Source organism: Aspergillus brasiliensis (genome assembly GCF_001889945.1).
Source record: "Aspergillus brasiliensis CBS 101740 unplaced genomic scaffold ASPBRscaffold_1, whole genome shotgun sequence".
Lineage (NCBI taxonomy): Eukaryota > Fungi > Ascomycota > Eurotiomycetes > Eurotiales > Aspergillaceae > Aspergillus > Aspergillus brasiliensis.
In genome coordinates this window covers 4,179,463-4,195,485 of record NW_027137442.1, presented here as the reverse complement: position 1 = coordinate 4,195,485, position 16,023 = coordinate 4,179,463, and the positions used below count along the sequence as shown (strand labels likewise).

Below are 16,023 nucleotides of genomic sequence, written 5' to 3'. Positions count from 1 at the left end.
TAAGGGTAGTAACTTCCAAAATGGTATATGTTATACAAGGGGTAATAGATAATAATAATAAAATAAGAGAGAATAACGGGCTAATCCACCACTATGCATATATGCCCATGCCCATCCATAAAATCATTCATCACATCCACCACCAATCACCGATTGGAACCAGTTTAGTACGGCTTAGCAGCAGCCTGGCAAGCTTTCTATAACACACAGAAGAAAACCCCATTAGCATTCATCCATACCCACAACCACTCAGAGGGGGAGGCAACATACCAGCTGATCCAAATACCATCCACAGATCGTCAAGTCACCCTTGTTCTCATCCATACACTTGCGGAAGTTCTGCGCATCCGTGGCACAAGCCGGCGCCTCCCAAGAGCTGTTGGTAGCGTTTCCAGCCCAGAGACCGTTGTCCATGGCCTGAGCCGGAGCCGGCGCCGCCTGCTGGGGAGCCTCAGCGGGGGCGCTGGAGCCACCACCACCGCCGAAGAACATTCCGCCGATGGCGTGGCCGATGGAGGAGCCGACGGCGACACCACTATATTTCATTCATTTTGGTTAGCTGGGCGGATTTAGGAAAGTATCGGGGGTGTGTATGTGGCAACATACGCAGCAGTCGAGGCCATCTGGCCGAAGAGACCGGGACCCTGGCTTTGCTGGACCGGAGCAGCGGCGGGAGTGGCGGCAGGGGCAGCAGCCGGAGGGGCAGCGTGGTGCTGCTGCTGGGGGTGAGCAGCAGTCGAGTGAGGCTGTTGCTGGCCGTAGGAAGGGGCGGCAGCAGGTCTGGCGGGAGCAGCGGTAGGGCGGGTGGGAGCGCTGCGCGCGGGGGTAGGGGCGGCACCACGGCGTTGACGAGGCATTTTGTGTGGTTTGTGTGGTTGTGGTTGTTGGTAAGGTAGAGGTGAAGGTGTTGTTTTGTATGAAAGTGTAGCGTAAGTGTTGGGAAGCGGGTGGAGAGAGTTGTTTTATAGTCGGAAAAGAAGAAGCTCGAAAGTCGGGCGGAGAAAGTTCGAAAACTCCGATCGCCTGGTCATTCTGCCGTCGCTGATTGGTTGCTCCGGACGTTAGGTCAGCTGCCGGTCCCGGCGCTTACGGTTGATCGTTGGTTTAATACCGAGGATGGATAGTTTTAGCATAGAAATGAGGGATATATTATGATAATTTGGATTGTTTAATTGCTAGTGGGTGAAGTATTGGACTACTGGGTGGAGAAGTTACTGTGCAGTATCCGCATTCCGCACATTTCTGCTTAACTCCGGCAGTGACTCACTGCATCGCCATGATCCACAGGGCTGAGCATGAACATCCTCTCTCTGTCAGTCACTTGCCACTGCTTTGAGTAAATGACTCGAATCACATAGTATTCCATGGAAGGTTTCATCCACTCCTACACCAGGCCTACAATGGACCACGGTATGTACCCGGTACCTCACTGTACTCGTCGTCTTTCAACAGTGTTCATTGAGGCCATCCTCTATGTGGTGGGTATCATCATTCCATGTTACTTTTTAGTGGTTGCGCGGCAGCAAAGCCTGTAGACATTGTCTGCTACTGGGATGGCTGCAAACCACTTATTGATAAAATGCTGCAATCCCAGTAACAGACAGCCCATTCAACCGGTCCAGCCGGCAGATCGACATAATATCGCTAACCCTCCTCATTTCAACTTCTTCGACTTGCGCAATTCGTCCTTCTTCTTCCTCCGCTCCTTCTTGTTCTCATTGTGCTCTTCCTTGCTGAGTCTCTTCTTCTGCTTGTCCTTGCGCTTCTTCTTGTCATCGGAGCTCTTGCCCGACGGCTTGGATGCGGGCTGGACAAGCTCTTCGGACTCGGATTCACTCTCGGAGTTGCTTGCTGCATTCTGCGACGACTGCTGAGACGTAGCACCTGCTTTTTTAGCCAGTATCGATGCCTTTAACTGAGCGCGTGCCCTCTCTTTTGCCTCCAGCTCCTTGCGCGCCAAGTCGATTTTGTCATTTCCCGCCTACTGAATTAGCCTCCTATTGAGTGACAATCCACATAGAGTAACTTACAAGACCATGCTTGATGAAGCGACTGGCAGCCTGCTTGTCAAGAGTTAGAGTACGCTTTTCCGGCTCCGCTTCGAGCGCGGTGATCTTCGCAAAGTATTGCTTGACTCTAGTTAATTCTCTAAACACGGAGTGTTCTTTAGCATTAACGCCGTGAAGACGCAGATACGCTGTAGAAAATTAGCAATTGATTTGCTTCAAAAGAAGTAGTGTGACGTACAGAAAATCAGAGACTCCAGCGCATAAGTCACCAAAACATGAAATTTCGCTTTATCCATCACCGGAAGTTTCTTCGATGTCTCCACCACGGAGCTATCCAGTATGGGCTTCAAAGCCTCTTCAAGATCATCGATGTTATCATCTAGCTGCTCGAGCAGCGGAAGTAGATCTGCTGCATCCATTTTTGATTATGTGTACGAATATCTGGGGAAGGAATCGATGATGTTGGATTGAAAAGAACCGGATAATGTCGATTTTTTATCTCTAGGCGGTAGCGATGGCGGTGAAGAGCTATAAGTCCGCCTTCTCCCTCATGCGATGCGGAACTCACTCTCGATCTATAGCTTTATTCTCTTTAGGTTGTCTATCGCTAGCGGCACTGGAAATCCTTGAGGCTAGTCTCCAATTGCTTTGTTTTATAATGAGACGGTGATTCAAATTGTCATCACCTCTCAGCTTGGACGGTGCCTGAAATCGGACTCGCTGTATTTACTCTCCCGCCGTCAAAGTGTCGTACATACTGGGGCGCAGTCCGCTTCGGCGGACGACGATCTGCGAATTATGTCTTGTTTCAAGGCGTGGTTCGCATCCAAAGCCGTCCAGCCGACTCGCGTCGACATGGATGCAGAATGCTGAAGAAGCGTCAAAAGACAGTGGAAAGCGCCGACTGTCTGGACGCATACATATCCTCGGCCTTGGGAATGTAGGCACATTCGTTGCTCACTCGCTCGCAAGTCGCCCATCTCCTCCACCCGTCACTCTACTCCTGCATAACCCCAGTCTCTACAAATCATGGCTGGGGAGGAAGAAGTGTCTAGCGGTGAACTCCAATGGATTGGACGATATCAAGACGGGCTTCGATGTCAATGTCCTGAATGGCAAAGCGTGGCATGCATTCCCATACTGGGATAAAAACGGGAAGACCGGGGAAGCCATAGCTCGAGCCGACGAGGTCGACGTTGAAGGATCCCTGGCCGGGTCTGTCCAGGATGAGGAGCGCATTGAATGCTTGGTCGTTACTGTCAAGGCGCCGGTGACGGCTATGGCTCTGGAGTCTGTCAAGCACCGTCTGACACCTGACTCTACGGTCCTACTTCTTCAAAACGGCATGGGTGTCATTGATGAGCTTAATCAGAAGGTCTTTCCTGATCCCCGCAAACGCCCGAACTACATGCAAGGCATTGTCTCGCATGGGCTGGCCCGCAGAAAAGAACCATTCCAAGTCGCCCATACGGGCATCGGCACGACCATCCTCGGACCGGCTCTGCCCTCGAACTCGACATCCCCAATCAGCGAAAACGAGGATGACTGGGCCGCAAGCACCAAGTACCTCCTGCGGACCATGACTCTTACTCCGCCCCTCGTTGCAGTTGCAGAGACTCCGTCCGCTCTTATGCTCTACCAGCTCGAGAAGCTGGCGATGAACGCCGTCATTAACCCGCTGACAGCTGTGATGAACTGCGAGAATGGCGAGCTCCTCTACAACTACAGCTTCACACGCGTGACGCGACTGCTCCTTCATGAGATCTCGAGCGTGATTTGCGCCCTTCCGGAACTACAGGGTATCCCTGGCATTGAGGGCCGATTCTCCCCGGAACGACTGCGATGGATGGTCACTCAGCTTGCCAGCAAGACCGCAAAGAACCACAGCTCGATGCTACAGGACGTACGAGCCGGCAAGACGACCGAGATTGAATACCTGAACGGCTATATCGTGCGCAGAGGCGAAGAACTCGGTATCAAATGCGTGGTGAATTACATGATGAAGCACCTGGTTCTGAGCAAGCAGCACACGTCGAAGCAAAGAGATGCCAGCGCCATCCCAATCGACATTTTGTAGCTACCCAGAACGGATACCTGTACTTATATGTGAATTGATTGATAGTTAATATACCCCTTACTTATTCTATTTACACTCCCTCTTCCCCCAACCCCAGATAGTACTGGAATAGCTCATGAAGAGACACGATCCACCGCCTCCTCACAAAGACTCCTGATCTGCCTCCACCTCTTCAACAACATCCTAACCACGCCCTGATCCTCCGTCTGAGCAAGATACAAATCCTCTAACCGCGCAATCGCCACATCCGCTTCCTTGATATACACTTTGATCCAGCCCCGAATCACAGCCGCAGACATCTTCTCGTCGACCCCTTCGGTTGAGTAGCCTAATACATAGTCCTGCCAATCTCGCAGTGGCATGTAGGTTAACCCAGCGGCGATTTCTGTTCGGTAGCATACTCCTTCGGATGTGAGTTGGTAGTTTCTGCATTTGGTGAGTAGATGGGTTAGTTGTTTTTGTTTTTCCTTCATGTTTTTCTGATAGTGGGTGGATAAGTGGATGGTAGACGTACCCGTAATATTGGTGGAACTCGAGTTCTTCTTGCTTTGAGGCGTTGAGGTCCTGCAAGATTATCTCGTCGAGGTAGAGGGTTTCGGAGGCGTTGGTGTCGAGGTAGAAGCCGTCTAAGATGGGTTAGTATGGGGAAGGAAGAGATTGTGTAGGGTCATTGGGGTGCTTACACTCTGTGAACAGGAAATCGTTCGAATGAGGTCCGTAGCTCATGTAAATTTCCTCGCCTTCGTCTATATATCACTTGTTAGTATATCACCGACGTTATCTCGAGGTGAGTGATGAGAAAGGTAGGTAGAGAACGTACTATACTCCTTCGCAGCCCGGAAGACGTACTCTTCCCCGTCGAACTTGACATTACACTGTATCATCTCTTGTTAGCTAACCTTGATCCATCCAACTAACTCAACATACACAGGGAGATAGAAGAGGGTGGGATATACCGCCACATCCGAATGATTGAAGTAATCCGCAAAGGGCACCAACGCCATCGCATCATTCCTATCCTCTGGCATTTCCGCCCCCGGCAGAAGATAAAAGAAGCTTCGCGTGTTCACAATCACCCAATGGTACGTGAACAGCTCTTTATCTGTCTCGGGGAATACCCGGACAACGATGTCCCATGCCTTGCGGAGACGGGTTTCTTGTGCTTTGAGGAGGTTTTGGTGCCGTGTGTCGTATTTGTGCTTCCGTTTCCCGGGGGTTATGGTACTCCAGGTGTTGGAGATGGAAGGGGGGAGGAGGTCCTGGAGGATATTGCTGTTGCTGCTTCTGTTGGTGTTGCTCTTGGGTGTAAGAGGGGAAGATGAAGACCAGAGGATCGGCATGCTTAAGGTAAAGTCTTCCATTGTGGGCCAGGTGCTGCGCCATGGTGTTATGTGGGAGGGGCTGGCATTGGTGAGGTATGCGGCGTAGAGGGTGTGGGTTGGTGTGTCGGCCGGAAAGCGCGAGGTGAAGGTAGAAGGGAGCTTAGAGGGCGTGAGCATTGCAGAGTGAGGGACTTTGACGAGGATGGAGTCTTTCTGTTGATATCATATCGATGTTAGTTTGTATGTATGAGAATGAGGGGTATAAGCGTCGGGAGGATGGGGATGTACTTCTATCTTTCGCGTTGCTATCATACCTAGGCCGCGGCCGGTAAATCGGGCTGGACTGACTCCATTGATGACGATGCCTTGTGTTTTGGCCCAGTCTGTGAACAGCTCGTGCTGCTCGCCGGGCCACCAGGTGGGTTTCTCGTTGCCTGTAGGTTTAGACATTGGAGGGGTAAAGTGGTTGGTGTGGAGGGGAAAGAAGAACAAGGAGGAGTGGATGAGTGTTTGTGGGAAAGTTGAGGGCAAACAAGAGCTCCCTGACTATATCTGCGTGATTATTTCGCCAGCAAGATATATCCAGCATACACCAATGCCTTTCGTATCCCTCAATGGCAATCCAAGCAAGAGACGATCAGATGCGCCAAAAAACCGCCGATAAAGAGAAAGATTATCTTATCGATCTTTATCAGCTCTACGGCACCGCACACTAGCCACTCCCGCCATCCGGCTCCGAAAGCATCACATCGTACCACACCCTCATCTACTTCCGTCTGACCCAAGGACCATGTCCATTGCGACGTGTTACCCTTCACTCGACACACTATGACAGTCCTCCGGACGCGCAGCGCCGTCCAGCACGCGCGCGAACTGAACAATCTTCTCTCCTGCGCAGCGCCGCTCTCGCTCCGCTCCCACTCACGGCCCATCTCCGGCTTCAACCGTCCTCCGCCCAACTATCCCGGCCATGTGCCATTGAACTTTGTAGAGCGCGGTGCCCTGGCCGTCGGGTCAGCCGTGGGGGCTCTTATCAACCCCCGAAGAGCTGGTACACACCCCCCTCTCTCATTCGTAGTATACAATGCTATATCTAACATATGGATGAAAAATAGACCTAATTGCCGCCTGCGGTGAAGCCACCGCAACGCCCTACTTCATCTACCGGCTCCGCGACGCCATGCTCTCTGATCCAACTGGCCGCCAAATCCTCCGCGACCGACCACGCATCACCTCCGAGACCCTCAAACTGCCCTATCTCCGCTCCCTCCCCGAGAACACCGTCGGCCGCACCTACGCCACCTGGCTGGACCGCGAGGGCGTGTCCCCGGACACCCGGGACAATGTGCAGTATATTGACGACGAGGAATGCGCGTACGTCATGCAGCGGTACCGCGAGTGTCACGACTTCTACCATGCTGTGACGGGATTGCCGATTTTCGTGGAGGGCGAGCTGGCGCTCAAGGCGTTTGAGTTTCTGAATACGTTGATTCCCATGACTGGGTTGAGTTTGTTTGCGTCGGTGAGGCTGAAGCCGGCGGAGCGGGAGCGGTTGTTCTCGATTTATTTGCCGTGGGCGTTGAGGAGTGGGTTGCGGAGTAAGGAGTTGATTAATGTTTATTGGGAGAAGGTGTTAGAGAAGGATGTGGGGGAGTTACGGGAGGAGTTGGGCATTGAGAGGCCGCCGGATATGAGGGAGATCAGGCGGATGATTAGGATGCAGAAGAAGAGGGAGAAGGAGTTGATGGAGCAGAGGGGGCAGTGATCATAAGGTGTATTATATTTATTATTTTTGTTTCCTTGGAGGGAACTATGGCTCTGTATTATTATATGAGGAATGGCCACTTCCTGAATGATTACTTGGCCAGGCATTGTTAGGTCCTCTTTGGCGGAGGAACTGCTGCTTGACTATCACAAAGTACTTTTCATGGCAGAGATCAGCTGCATCGCAAAGCTGCTCTGAAATCAAATCGGAGAGCTGGAGGTATCATTGAACATGGCAAGCATTCAGCACAAACCGAACACCCTTCGCTAAAAACACATCTCACAGATCCAGTAGGTCGTCATCATCGTCCCAGCCGCCGCGTCGGTTAATCACAATCTTGTGCTCCTCCTCATCCTTGCGCTGGTTCTCGGCCATGGCGTTCAGCAGTTGCTTGAGTTGATCTTCGGTGACCTTCTGGCGCAATTGGCCGGACTGGGCGAGCATGATGAGACGGGACTCGACGTCAGCAGCGCGGGATTCCTTAACAAGGCGAATGCGACCCAAACGATCGGCGGCTTCGGGTTCGAGGATCTGGTTCAGGATAGTGGCGCGGCGGTCGGCTAATTGTAAACGAATAAGCAAGTTGTTCGAGAGAGCGTGATGTAGGCAGAGAGATTCCTTCTGGATATTCTTTTGTTATAGGGTATGCGTACCTTCAGCTTGCCTAAAGTGGAACGTCAAGTCAGTTAAGGATATACAACAGCAGAAGCAAAAACAAAGCCTGAGAATCATACCTTCTCTGTTCCTCCTGGTTGCCGTCCGAAGGGCCACCGCGTGCGCCACCCTGTTGCTGAAGCTGGGCAAGACGGGCCCGTCTGATCTATACCATTTCTCAGCATTTGTTACGGGAAGTGTGTCGAAGGCGTGGATCCGGAGGGAGATCCATTAAGCATGGATACCCGTGAAGACAGGGACAGTCAAATGTAAGGTGGGAAGGTTCATACTGACCTCTTCAAGCTCTGCGTCGGCCATGGTTGCTGAATGTGCTGTGTATGCAGGATTTGAAGGACGAGGAGTATTCTGAGAGCGATGCGGGGTAAAAAAGTGACGGGGATGAGACTCGGACAGACTGAATAGTTGCAGACCGATGCCGAAGCGGGGAGATTATCCCAGGATTAACTTAACTTAGACTGACTCTGGATGATTCGATGCATTCCAATCTTGGAGAACTTTCCAACCCCACCTGCTTGGGTGCCTGCAGGCCTCAGGCACTCAGGCACAGATTCACCGGAGTGGGGCGCCATGAGGCCGTCGGGCATCCTGGCCCGATCCGGCAATCAATAGTCCGGCGGACCAAGTACTATCTTAGTCTCTAGTCCTAAACTGGGGTGGCTGGGCACTTGGGCCATTACACACAGCACAGCACAATTGCATGCATCATAGGTACCGGTGTACTATGTTCAGACACAATTATGGTTCTTCCATTTACAGAAAGATATATGCAGATGAGCATGTTCAGAGTCAAAATTGTAGACCGAGGGCTGCAATGCCAACAAACCCCGAGTATAGACTTCGGAAGAAAGCAAAGTGGAAGATCTTTCTTGAGGTTTGTCTGCTGCAAGTGTCGTCATCAGGTGTGCCAAGAAGGAGCTGCCTTTTTGAGCCAAAAGAAACCATCCACGGCCGAAGATCCGGCTGATGTTGGGGGGAAAGATTGGCTGATTGTCCCCAAATTAGAACGCCCCAATGTCGCACCCAACCGCATCGGATGGATCTTTGCGCCCAAACTATTGAAAAAGCGTGTGAACTGTGAAGAGTTTTTCGCAGGTCAGGAAAAGCTTATGAATTGGAACGAGCTCTTCAAAATTTCCCAAGAGGCTCTAGTCACCGTCTCCGGAGGGCCCTTGCGAGATCGGGTTCCGGTATCGAGATCGTACCTAGTGGGAACCATTAAGCCGGATGGGAACGTGGCGCGAGTGATGGGGGAAATTTATTCCATCATCCATTAGGTGTTATAGTTGTTAGTTACCATACGTAATTTAGCAATGGTATTGCTCTTCAGAGTCGATAATCAGGAATGGTTTCTTCTTCCCCGCCTTTTTGTCATCCACACCGAGGATCAGGATGGATTGAACCAAACGATGGAATGGCAGGCAGCAACACCCAAGCTTTAAGCCGGCCCTTGTGATTGTCCACCACCGGAGACGCGCCGGGAGGCGATCGACCTTCCTGATACGGTAATCTTTAAGCGCCTGTGGTTTGCCTCCGCGTTGATGATTGGCTCACTGCCGAGTGGGCCCGGTATCAGAACCGTAAATACGGCAGCAGGGCGGCGATACCAAGTCAGGCATAACTTACTAAAACTTACGCAGTTACTACTAGTAAGTAGTTACTGTTACTCTGTACTGTTACTTACTGACTGACGGACTGCCTTGTTGCGACCTGAATCCACTTGCCGTACCAACTCCGGCCTTTGCCTGCGTCGTGCTCTTCTTGTTCTTGTCTTCTGCTTCTCTTGTCGTCGTCTTTCTTATTCTCCTCATTTGCTCTTCCCCCCCCCCCCGGTCGCTGACCACCTTTTCTATCTATAATCCTTTTAACTAATCGAACTAGCTTACACTAATCTTCCCACTAAATCCCACTTTCTCGGCCTTGACGAAAGAGGGGTTACGTCCACTGATTACCCGCTAAGACGTCTTCTCTCCCTTCCTTTATCTCCCTCGTCCGGCTCTCGCCTCCAATTAATCGCCATCCTTCCGGTCTATCCTTCCCTACTTATCGCTGCCTCTCGTTCAAACCCCCTCTTTCAGCGGCTTCCGCTCTCTTTCGAATTGCATTCCGCTCCTTTCTGCGACTCAATGCTTCGTTTCCCGACTGGCTGATTCCTCTCCAGTCTGCGCGCTGGCGGGGACGTCACGTTACTGCTTTCCCCCCCTGCTTTAATCCTTCCATGCATACATCCTCAACCAGCCCTTGTCTCTGCCAGGATTCGCAGATGCGAAGCGTCGCCGGTCTATTATATACGTGGTTGTGATACGCGCCTCCTTCTGCTGTGATACCCTGTTCTGCTGCATCCGCCGTGTCGACCTCTCACGATCACCATGGCCGAGTATGTATATTCCACGCACGTCCAATGCAGTTGGCCTATGCTGTGTCTGTTTGCTAACCTCGGAGGCAGTTTTATTGCCTTCCACACTTATTACTCTCGCCACAACTTCTTATCCCCGTCGACGATGCTGCCACGCCCCACCAGCCACAAACGGTCGAATTCCTCCGAGAACAACTCTCTCTCCCCCGACAAGACCGTCACCAAAGCCAGGTCTACCAATGACCTGTCTGGAACTGCCACTGCGAAGCCGATCCCGGGCGTCCGCTCGTCCAGCGTCGGCAATTTTCAGGAAAGTAGCTTTAGTACCTTGAAGGACCCCAGACTTGCGAGCCACTCGGAAGAGTCGGAGACGCCAGAGTCAACACAGTCGCATCATCCAGATTTGAGCAATGAGGTCGCAGCTTTAAGCGTCAAGTTGGTCCAGGCGATCAACAATCAGACGACGCTCGATGATAACCTAGTCGCCACTCGTCAGGAATTGGAGCAGGCACAAGCCAAGATCCGAGTCCTAGAGTTGGAAAACGAAAAGCATCAGCGAGACATTGATCAGGAAGTCTTGATCAAGAAGTCCGACGTGGACTACGAGATGTTGCGCTTAAAAGCTGCCTTGGCTGAAGAGAAGGCTCAGCGTGCCCTTGTGGAAAAGGAGAAGAAGGGCATTGAACAAGAATTAGAAACATTAACTGCCGCGCTTTTCGAAGAAGCCAACAAGGTAAGCGACCTAGCGCGATCGTACGGTTGATTAAATTAACTGACTTCTTACCTCTTGAACAGATGGTCGCAGCGGCCAAGCTTGAGCGTGAGGCCGTAGAGAAGAAAAACGAGCAGCTGCGCTCCCAAGTCAAAGATACCGAAGCACTACTTGCATCGCATCAAGAACAATTGGCCGAGTTAAAATCTGTTTTGCAAGGACTCAACCTCGCCAAGGATGATAGCGAAACCCGCACAATCATCTCGACAGCTCCATCATCGCCAACTATGCCGCGGCATCCTTTGCATATTAGCAAGAATTCTGACATTCCCGACATACCAGAAGAGATGCCGACCTTGGAAGAACTCACTCCAGGTCCATCCACCAGTTTCCCCCATCTGATCAAGCCCGTCTGTCGAACGGATATTCAAGCTTATGAGGATTTCCGGGAGCTCTTTACGACATCTCGAGCTTCGAAACCTGCCAGTCGGGCCACAAGTGGGTCTTACACTGGCTTGAATGTCATGAGCTTGGCTAGTGGATTCGGTTCAGCGTCGTCATCTCCCGCCAAATCTCAAACACATTCTCCCAATGGAAGTGTCTCTTCCCCACAGCCCGTGACTTCCCACATTCCTCTCAAGGAGACCCGCTTCTACAAGCGCGTGCTTTCGGAAGACATTGAACCGACTCTCCGGCTTGATGCTGCGCCCGGCATCTCATGGCTAACGCGGCGCTCAGTATTGAGCGGGATCTGCGATGGAAGTCTCCTGGTCGAGCCCATGCCACCTTCAGCGAAGAAATATGAGTTCCCTTGTTCAATGTGTGGCGAGCGCAGAGACGGTCCCACCAACGAGAGGACCCATCGGTTCCGAACGTCCGATAGCGAGACCGCCCAGCGGTATCCTCTGTGTATACTGTGCCTAGAGAAAGTCCGTTCCAGCTGTGAGTTCACTGGATACCTCCGTCTCATTCTTGACGGCCATGTTCGCATCGGCGATGCGGAAGAGGAGAAGGATGCATGGGATGAAACTATCCGGCTACGGGAGAGAATGTTCTGGTCTCGCATCGGAGGTGGCATCATCCCTTTGTTTGCCCACACCAATGGCTTCCAAGGAACTATCCCCACACCTACTGCAGGTGTTGAGGCTCCTGTTGCTGACGCCCGTGATGAGTGCCAACGGTCGATAATCTCGACTGTCCCTGAGGATGTCGCTATACAGACAACGAATCTAGACGGAATTGCCGAGCACAACCATGACGAGGGTTCGGTGGGAGATGATCCGTTTGTGTCTGCTCCCTCGGAGTCAGAATTGACAGCCAGCAGCGCGGCGGTCTCTCCCACAGATGCTAGCGCACCAGTGATGAAGACAGACCTCGTTAATGACGCGCACGAGCAGCCTGATGTGCGGGTTATCGTTCCTGAAAGTACACATGATGAAGCTGATAGCGTCAAGCTCTCACCTCAAATCGAGGAGACGCTAAGCAACCACGACACCACAAAGAGTGGTGATAACTGATATGACCAATGCTGATTTGACCCACGATTCTTATCATTCGATGACGCGGGCCTTCCTCGTTGTCTTGCACTCTACTTGGGTTTTGATTTCGTGTTCCGACTAGCACTTGCGCGGTCCCGCCCCTTTTTCAAACTTCATCTTCTTCTCATATCATATACCGGTATAATTCAGCCATGCCTGCTTGCTTAATTCCTCACCGATCCTGTCCTTTGCATCCGAGACATATTATCAGTCAAGAGCGGCATGGGGTATGTATTATTAATACCTTGTTTTTTTTTTTTTCTTGTTTCACCTTTGTATACATATTTCTTTTTTTCTATTGGGTTTGCTTTCATTTCTTGTGTATCTCGTTTTTTCCAAGTTCCTTTACCCTTTCGCGTTTGTTGTACCTTCCTGCACTATTTGCTTGCTTTACGCTATCGGGATGCGGTCGTACTCGATGCGCGAAGGTACTCCTGGATGAACTATGACCTCGCATTTTACAGAGTTGTGCGTTTCTTTGTCACATGGAACAGTGACCACCCGCCACTTTCCAGTTTTTGCAGCATATATTTCTTTCTGTTGCTATTCCCCCCGGTGCATTCAATTGCGATCAGTTCCTTTCTACGCGATATACATGTTGGCAGAGATCTCAGGGTTTATGGGGCCGAGGATGCAGAAACTCAAGGCAGTGGCTTTACTTGCACATAGCAGCCTTAGGTGGAGCAAAAATTCATGGTGTATTCAAGATGATATTCGTGTCGTAATGTAAACGTAGACAGTATACTTCCTCCGCGTGTAAGCTTATGAGCAAATATACAAATCTTACTACACTACTCTACAGACTAAAATTCCAATCAAACATGAGAAGTTATCAAGATTTTACAAATGAAGTGTAGACGACATCCGTCTCGCCTCAAAGAAGACCTATCGATCACGTATACATACTCCTTTCATCGACTAAGAAACGCCTCTTTAAACAATAAAACGAAGGATCCTAATTCCCAGTATGCCAGGTAAGAGTAAAAGAAAAAAGGAAAGAAGAAGCCCAAATAGACACATCATGAAGATAGTTTAGAAAACCGAAGAACGCACACTGCTAAATCTATTTCCTCGTCATAGCCTGCCGTTCATGAATGCGCCTAATCTGCTCTTCAATGTTCATATTCTGCGGATTAGGAGGCGCACCAGCAGGTCCGACAACCGGCGGCGGCACAGGCCCCGAGCCAGGCACGGCACCTTCGAGAGCCATCTTCTTGCGACGGGCCTCTTCCTCGGGATCTGCGGCTCCAGATCCAGGCATAGCAGTGGAATCGAACACATCGCTTCGTTGACTGGCCAGACGCTTGAGGTTGTTGACCACGTCCACAGTGAAGAGGTTGGTGGTTGCGCTGCGAGATTCGGCCTTGGCGCGTTGTTCCTTCCAGCGGGGATCGAGCAGTTCGATGCGCATGTGTTGTTCCAGTTCGCCGACGGGGATCTGTTGGTGACAGTTGGGGCAGAGCGCTGTGGCGCCTGTGGGGTTTTGACGGCGGGCTTGTGCTCGGGGCACGTAGTCGGAGCGGATGCGCATCGGTTGTTGTTGCGGTTGTTGGCCGGGGGGGGCTTTGGCGGCGGCTTGGGCGGCGGCGGCTTGTTCGCGCGCTTCCATGCGTTCCCGAATGTATTGTTCTTCTTCTTGGGCGGCGGTGGACATGGGCGGGGGGGCGACGGGCATGGTGGGTTGAGGGGGCAGGCCTTGAGGGGGGTAGGCGGGGCCGGCGGGGATTATGGGTTCGGGTTGTTGTTGGGGATAGGCGTTGTAGTAGGTGGGGATTTCCTCTTCGGTGGGCATGGCTTCTTCAATGCGGAGAGGGTTGAGAGACATCATGGCTTTCTGTTCGAGGGAGGCGGATTGGAGGTCGTTGAGGGAGGTCGGGGGTGGGAGGTCGACTTGGTCGTCTGCTTCGGTGAAGAGGACGGTTTCGACGACGACGAAGTCATGCCAGTCGATTTGGGCGTACGCGATACGCTCTTGCTCCTCTTCCTCCTCCTTCTTTTGCTTCTGTTGCTCTTGGTATTTGACCCATTCGGCGCGTTGCTTGGCGCGGTCGAGGACGTGGAACTTATTCTGGACGTTGCGCTCGAGATCGGCAAGACGCTTCTTCTCTGTTGTGGCGGCGTCGATTCCTTCAGATCGGAGGAGGATGGTGTACTGGTCGACGAGTCGGGTGAAGAACTGGTAGAGACTGTGTTGCGGGCGCAGGAAGTCGAACTGGAAGTTCCTGGTTTCTCGTTGGGACAGCGCGGTCATGAATGATTTTCCACGCTTGGCGACGAAGAGAGCCGTGAGCTTCACGACTTCCAAATCTTGCGCATTGATTATGGGCATTCGTGCAGAAAAGTGAAACTCCGGGGGTTCTTCGGGGCCCTTGGGCTTCTCTGGTTCAGCTGCGGGGGTTGCTTCTCCTGGTCGGCCTGCGGATACTGCTGTCCCTCTTCCTTCCTTGATCTCGACAAGACGCCATTGGTAAAAGGGAGCGTATGCGTCACCAGGGTTGAGGAAGGAGAATTTGGGGTTGTTCCGTTCCTTTTCACGAACGCGATCTAAGAGTCTGCGCGTGAGCTGCGCGGTTCATCTCGTAGATTTACAATCCGGGAATGAAACATACCTTCGAAGACGACACCATTTCGAGCGACATAGCCGGCCGTTTTCTCGACGATAGCTGTTCTAATGTTAGCTTTCGCCCATCACCAGGGCTCGGAAGCATAGACAAACTGACCTCGAATATCCTTGGGTGGCAAGACGACTCCCTCAGGAGGCTTGCTCACCTCTTCTGGCAGCGGAGTACCTCCGTTACTTGCAGACGCCATGGTTCTCACTCCGGTGAAAGTGGAGAGATGTGGGATTGGATGAGAAAGTCCAGACTGAGGCGATTCGGCGACATGCGATGTTCCTTTTCGGGTTGACTTCATTTCTGGGCGCGGCTATTGGAGCCTAAGCGCGGGCGGACAGGCTACCCGCGCGCGTAGTTATTGAAGCTGATGATTGGCTGGATTGGCCCGAGGCTAAACCGCGATGGGCCAGTCCCTGGCGTTGTCAATCAATCTACTTAGTAACTGACCGTTCATGAACGCTGGGGCAACATCCATTATTGACTATTATTGTTATTGTCATGGTTTGAAGCTTGGGCGGTGTGATGTAAACGAAGGATCATGTAGACTAGAGATAGATATAATTAATCTGCCCCTACGAGGCTGATGCTGGCGGCGTGCATGGGGGCCTTGCATATGCTGACGGGCAGAAAACCAAGAAGTCCTCCCAACTGCGGCCGACGATCTGGCCTTAAAGCGGCCGACGCTTTCGTCCGCCTCCCTAAACGTCCCACACGTGCTGTGCGCTCTCTCCATCATCTTCTCTCTCTCACTCTCTGCCCTCCCCCGGTCCCCTTTTGTCCCGCTTCTTCTCTGTCATGGCGCTTCTTTTTTGAAATCACTTCTTACTCTCTTTTGATTGTCCACTGTTTGTTTACCCTCCCAAACCCATCTACACCTGTGCCTATTCCGCGGGGGTGGTCCGAAGCTCCCCTGGAGTTGGAGCATTGTGCAGCAACGGGCTCCGTCATTGTTTCGCT

General features: G+C 51.9%; 9 protein-coding genes across 9 annotated transcripts; 4 read left to right on the top strand and 5 right to left on the bottom strand.

Annotated features, from left to right (window-relative positions):
• Window positions 1-38: 38 nt before the first annotated feature.
• ASPBRDRAFT_37502 (coiled-coil-helix-coiled-coil-helix domain-containing protein) lies at window positions 39-964 on the bottom strand. Its single transcript, XM_067623742.1, has 3 exons — window positions 607-964; window positions 271-535; window positions 39-197 (listed from the first exon to the last, which is right to left on the bottom strand). The coding sequence occupies exons 1-3, from the start codon at window positions 855-857 to the stop codon at window positions 165-167; spliced, it is 549 nt and encodes a 182-aa protein (XP_067485533.1). The 5' UTR covers window positions 858-964; the 3' UTR covers window positions 39-164.
• A 690-nt stretch (window positions 965-1,654) lies between these two features.
• ASPBRDRAFT_191524 (Sas10/Utp3/C1D family protein) lies at window positions 1,655-2,428 on the bottom strand (the record flags this gene model as incomplete). The annotated part of the gene is made up of 3 exons (XM_067620377.1): window positions 1,655-1,981; window positions 2,031-2,197; window positions 2,248-2,428. The coding sequence occupies 3 exons, from the start codon at window positions 2,426-2,428 to the stop codon at window positions 1,655-1,657; spliced, it is 675 nt and encodes a 224-aa protein (XP_067485532.1).
• A 174-nt stretch (window positions 2,429-2,602) lies between these two features.
• ASPBRDRAFT_37500 (ketopantoate reductase family protein) lies at window positions 2,603-4,143 on the top strand. The gene has a single exon (XM_067623741.1). It carries the CDS (start codon window positions 2,869-2,871, stop codon window positions 4,084-4,086), a length of 1,218 nt encoding a protein of 405 aa, XP_067485531.1. The 5' UTR covers window positions 2,603-2,868; the 3' UTR covers window positions 4,087-4,143.
• Window positions 4,140-6,043, bottom strand: ASPBRDRAFT_167945 (uncharacterized protein). The gene is made up of 6 exons (XM_067619634.1): window positions 5,697-6,043; window positions 5,043-5,621; window positions 4,907-4,961; window positions 4,770-4,832; window positions 4,601-4,712; window positions 4,140-4,512 (listed from the first exon to the last, which is right to left on the bottom strand). The coding sequence occupies exons 1-6, from the start codon at window positions 5,856-5,858 to the stop codon at window positions 4,200-4,202; spliced, it is 1,284 nt and encodes a 427-aa protein (XP_067485530.1). The 5' UTR covers window positions 5,859-6,043; the 3' UTR covers window positions 4,140-4,199.
• A 193-nt stretch (window positions 6,044-6,236) lies between these two features.
• Window positions 6,237-7,173, top strand: coq4 (ubiquinone biosynthesis protein COQ4; the record flags this gene model as incomplete). Its single annotated transcript, XM_067619633.1, has 2 exons — window positions 6,237-6,459; window positions 6,524-7,173. 2 exons carry the CDS (start codon window positions 6,237-6,239, stop codon window positions 7,171-7,173), a joined length of 873 nt encoding a protein of 290 aa, XP_067485529.1.
• A 139-nt stretch (window positions 7,174-7,312) lies between these two features.
• ASPBRDRAFT_264694 (DNA-binding protein) lies at window positions 7,313-8,365 on the bottom strand. The gene is made up of 4 exons (XM_067622269.1): window positions 8,122-8,365; window positions 7,908-7,993; window positions 7,827-7,837; window positions 7,313-7,733 (listed from the first exon to the last, which is right to left on the bottom strand). Exons 1-4 carry the CDS (start codon window positions 8,143-8,145, stop codon window positions 7,453-7,455), a joined length of 402 nt encoding a protein of 133 aa, XP_067485528.1. The 5' UTR covers window positions 8,146-8,365; the 3' UTR covers window positions 7,313-7,452.
• A 1,849-nt stretch (window positions 8,366-10,214) lies between these two features.
• ASPBRDRAFT_191519 (guanine nucleotide exchange factor SEC2) lies at window positions 10,215-12,430 on the top strand (the record flags this gene model as incomplete). Its single annotated transcript, XM_067620376.1, has 3 exons — window positions 10,215-10,222; window positions 10,292-10,934; window positions 10,997-12,430. The coding sequence occupies 3 exons, from the start codon at window positions 10,215-10,217 to the stop codon at window positions 12,428-12,430; spliced, it is 2,085 nt and encodes a 694-aa protein (XP_067485527.1).
• Window positions 12,431-12,551: 121 nt separating this feature from the next.
• On the top strand, window positions 12,552-13,182 carry ASPBRDRAFT_264420 (uncharacterized protein). The gene has a single exon (XM_067622263.1). It carries the CDS (start codon window positions 12,674-12,676, stop codon window positions 13,118-13,120), a length of 447 nt encoding a protein of 148 aa, XP_067485526.1. The 5' UTR covers window positions 12,552-12,673; the 3' UTR covers window positions 13,121-13,182.
• On the bottom strand, window positions 13,152-15,659 carry ASPBRDRAFT_167938 (putative pre-mRNA splicing factor). Its single transcript, XM_067619632.1, has 3 exons — window positions 15,172-15,659; window positions 15,061-15,114; window positions 13,152-14,995 (listed from the first exon to the last, which is right to left on the bottom strand). The coding sequence occupies exons 1-3, from the start codon at window positions 15,362-15,364 to the stop codon at window positions 13,515-13,517; spliced, it is 1,728 nt and encodes a 575-aa protein (XP_067485525.1). The 5' UTR covers window positions 15,365-15,659; the 3' UTR covers window positions 13,152-13,514.
• Between the last annotated feature and the right edge of the window lie 364 nt (window positions 15,660-16,023).

Bases quoted from the DNA above. Each gene is read 5' to 3' on its own strand.
- ASPBRDRAFT_37502 (XM_067623742.1), bottom strand. From the start codon at position 857: ATGCCTCGTCAACGCCGTGGTGCCGCCCCTACCCCCGCGCGCAGCGCT. The intron at 536-606 runs GTATGTTGCCAC...AATGAAATATAG, and splicing joins CAGATGGCCTCGACTGCTGC to TGGTGTCGCCGTCGGCTCCT. The intron at 198-270 runs GTATGTTGCCTC...TGTGTGTTATAG, and splicing joins GATGGTATTTGGATCAGCTG to AAAGCTTGCCAGGCTGCTGC.
- ASPBRDRAFT_37500 (XM_067623741.1), top strand. From the start codon at position 2,869: ATGCAGAATGCTGAAGAAGCGTCAAAAGACAGTGGAAAGCGCCGACTG.
- ASPBRDRAFT_167945 (XM_067619634.1), bottom strand. From the start codon at position 5,858: ATGTCTAAACCTACAGGCAACGAGAAACCCACCTGGTGGCCCGGCGAG. The intron at 4,962-5,042 runs GTATATCCCACC...GAGATGATACAG, and splicing joins TCAATCATTCGGATGTGGCG to TGTAATGTCAAGTTCGACGG. The intron at 4,833-4,906 runs GTACGTTCTCTA...AGTGATATATAG, and splicing joins CCGGGCTGCGAAGGAGTATA to ACGAAGGCGAGGAAATTTAC.
- ASPBRDRAFT_264694 (XM_067622269.1), bottom strand. From the start codon at position 8,145: ATGGCCGACGCAGAGCTTGAAGAG. The intron at 7,994-8,121 runs GTCAGTATGAAC...GAAATGGTATAG, and splicing joins CCGACGCAGAGCTTGAAGAG to ATCAGACGGGCCCGTCTTGC.
- ASPBRDRAFT_264420 (XM_067622263.1), top strand. From the start codon at position 12,674: ATGGGGTATGTATTATTAATACCTTGTTTTTTTTTTTTTCTTGTTTCA.
- ASPBRDRAFT_167938 (XM_067619632.1), bottom strand. From the start codon at position 15,364: ATGAAGTCAACCCGAAAAGGAACATCGCATGTCGCCGAATCGCCTCAG. The intron at 15,115-15,171 runs GTCAGTTTGTCT...ACATTAGAACAG, and splicing joins GCCACCCAAGGATATTCGAG to CTATCGTCGAGAAAACGGCC. The intron at 14,996-15,060 runs GTATGTTTCATT...GCAGACTCTTAG, and splicing joins AAATGGTGTCGTCTTCGAAG to ATCGCGTTCGTGAAAAGGAA.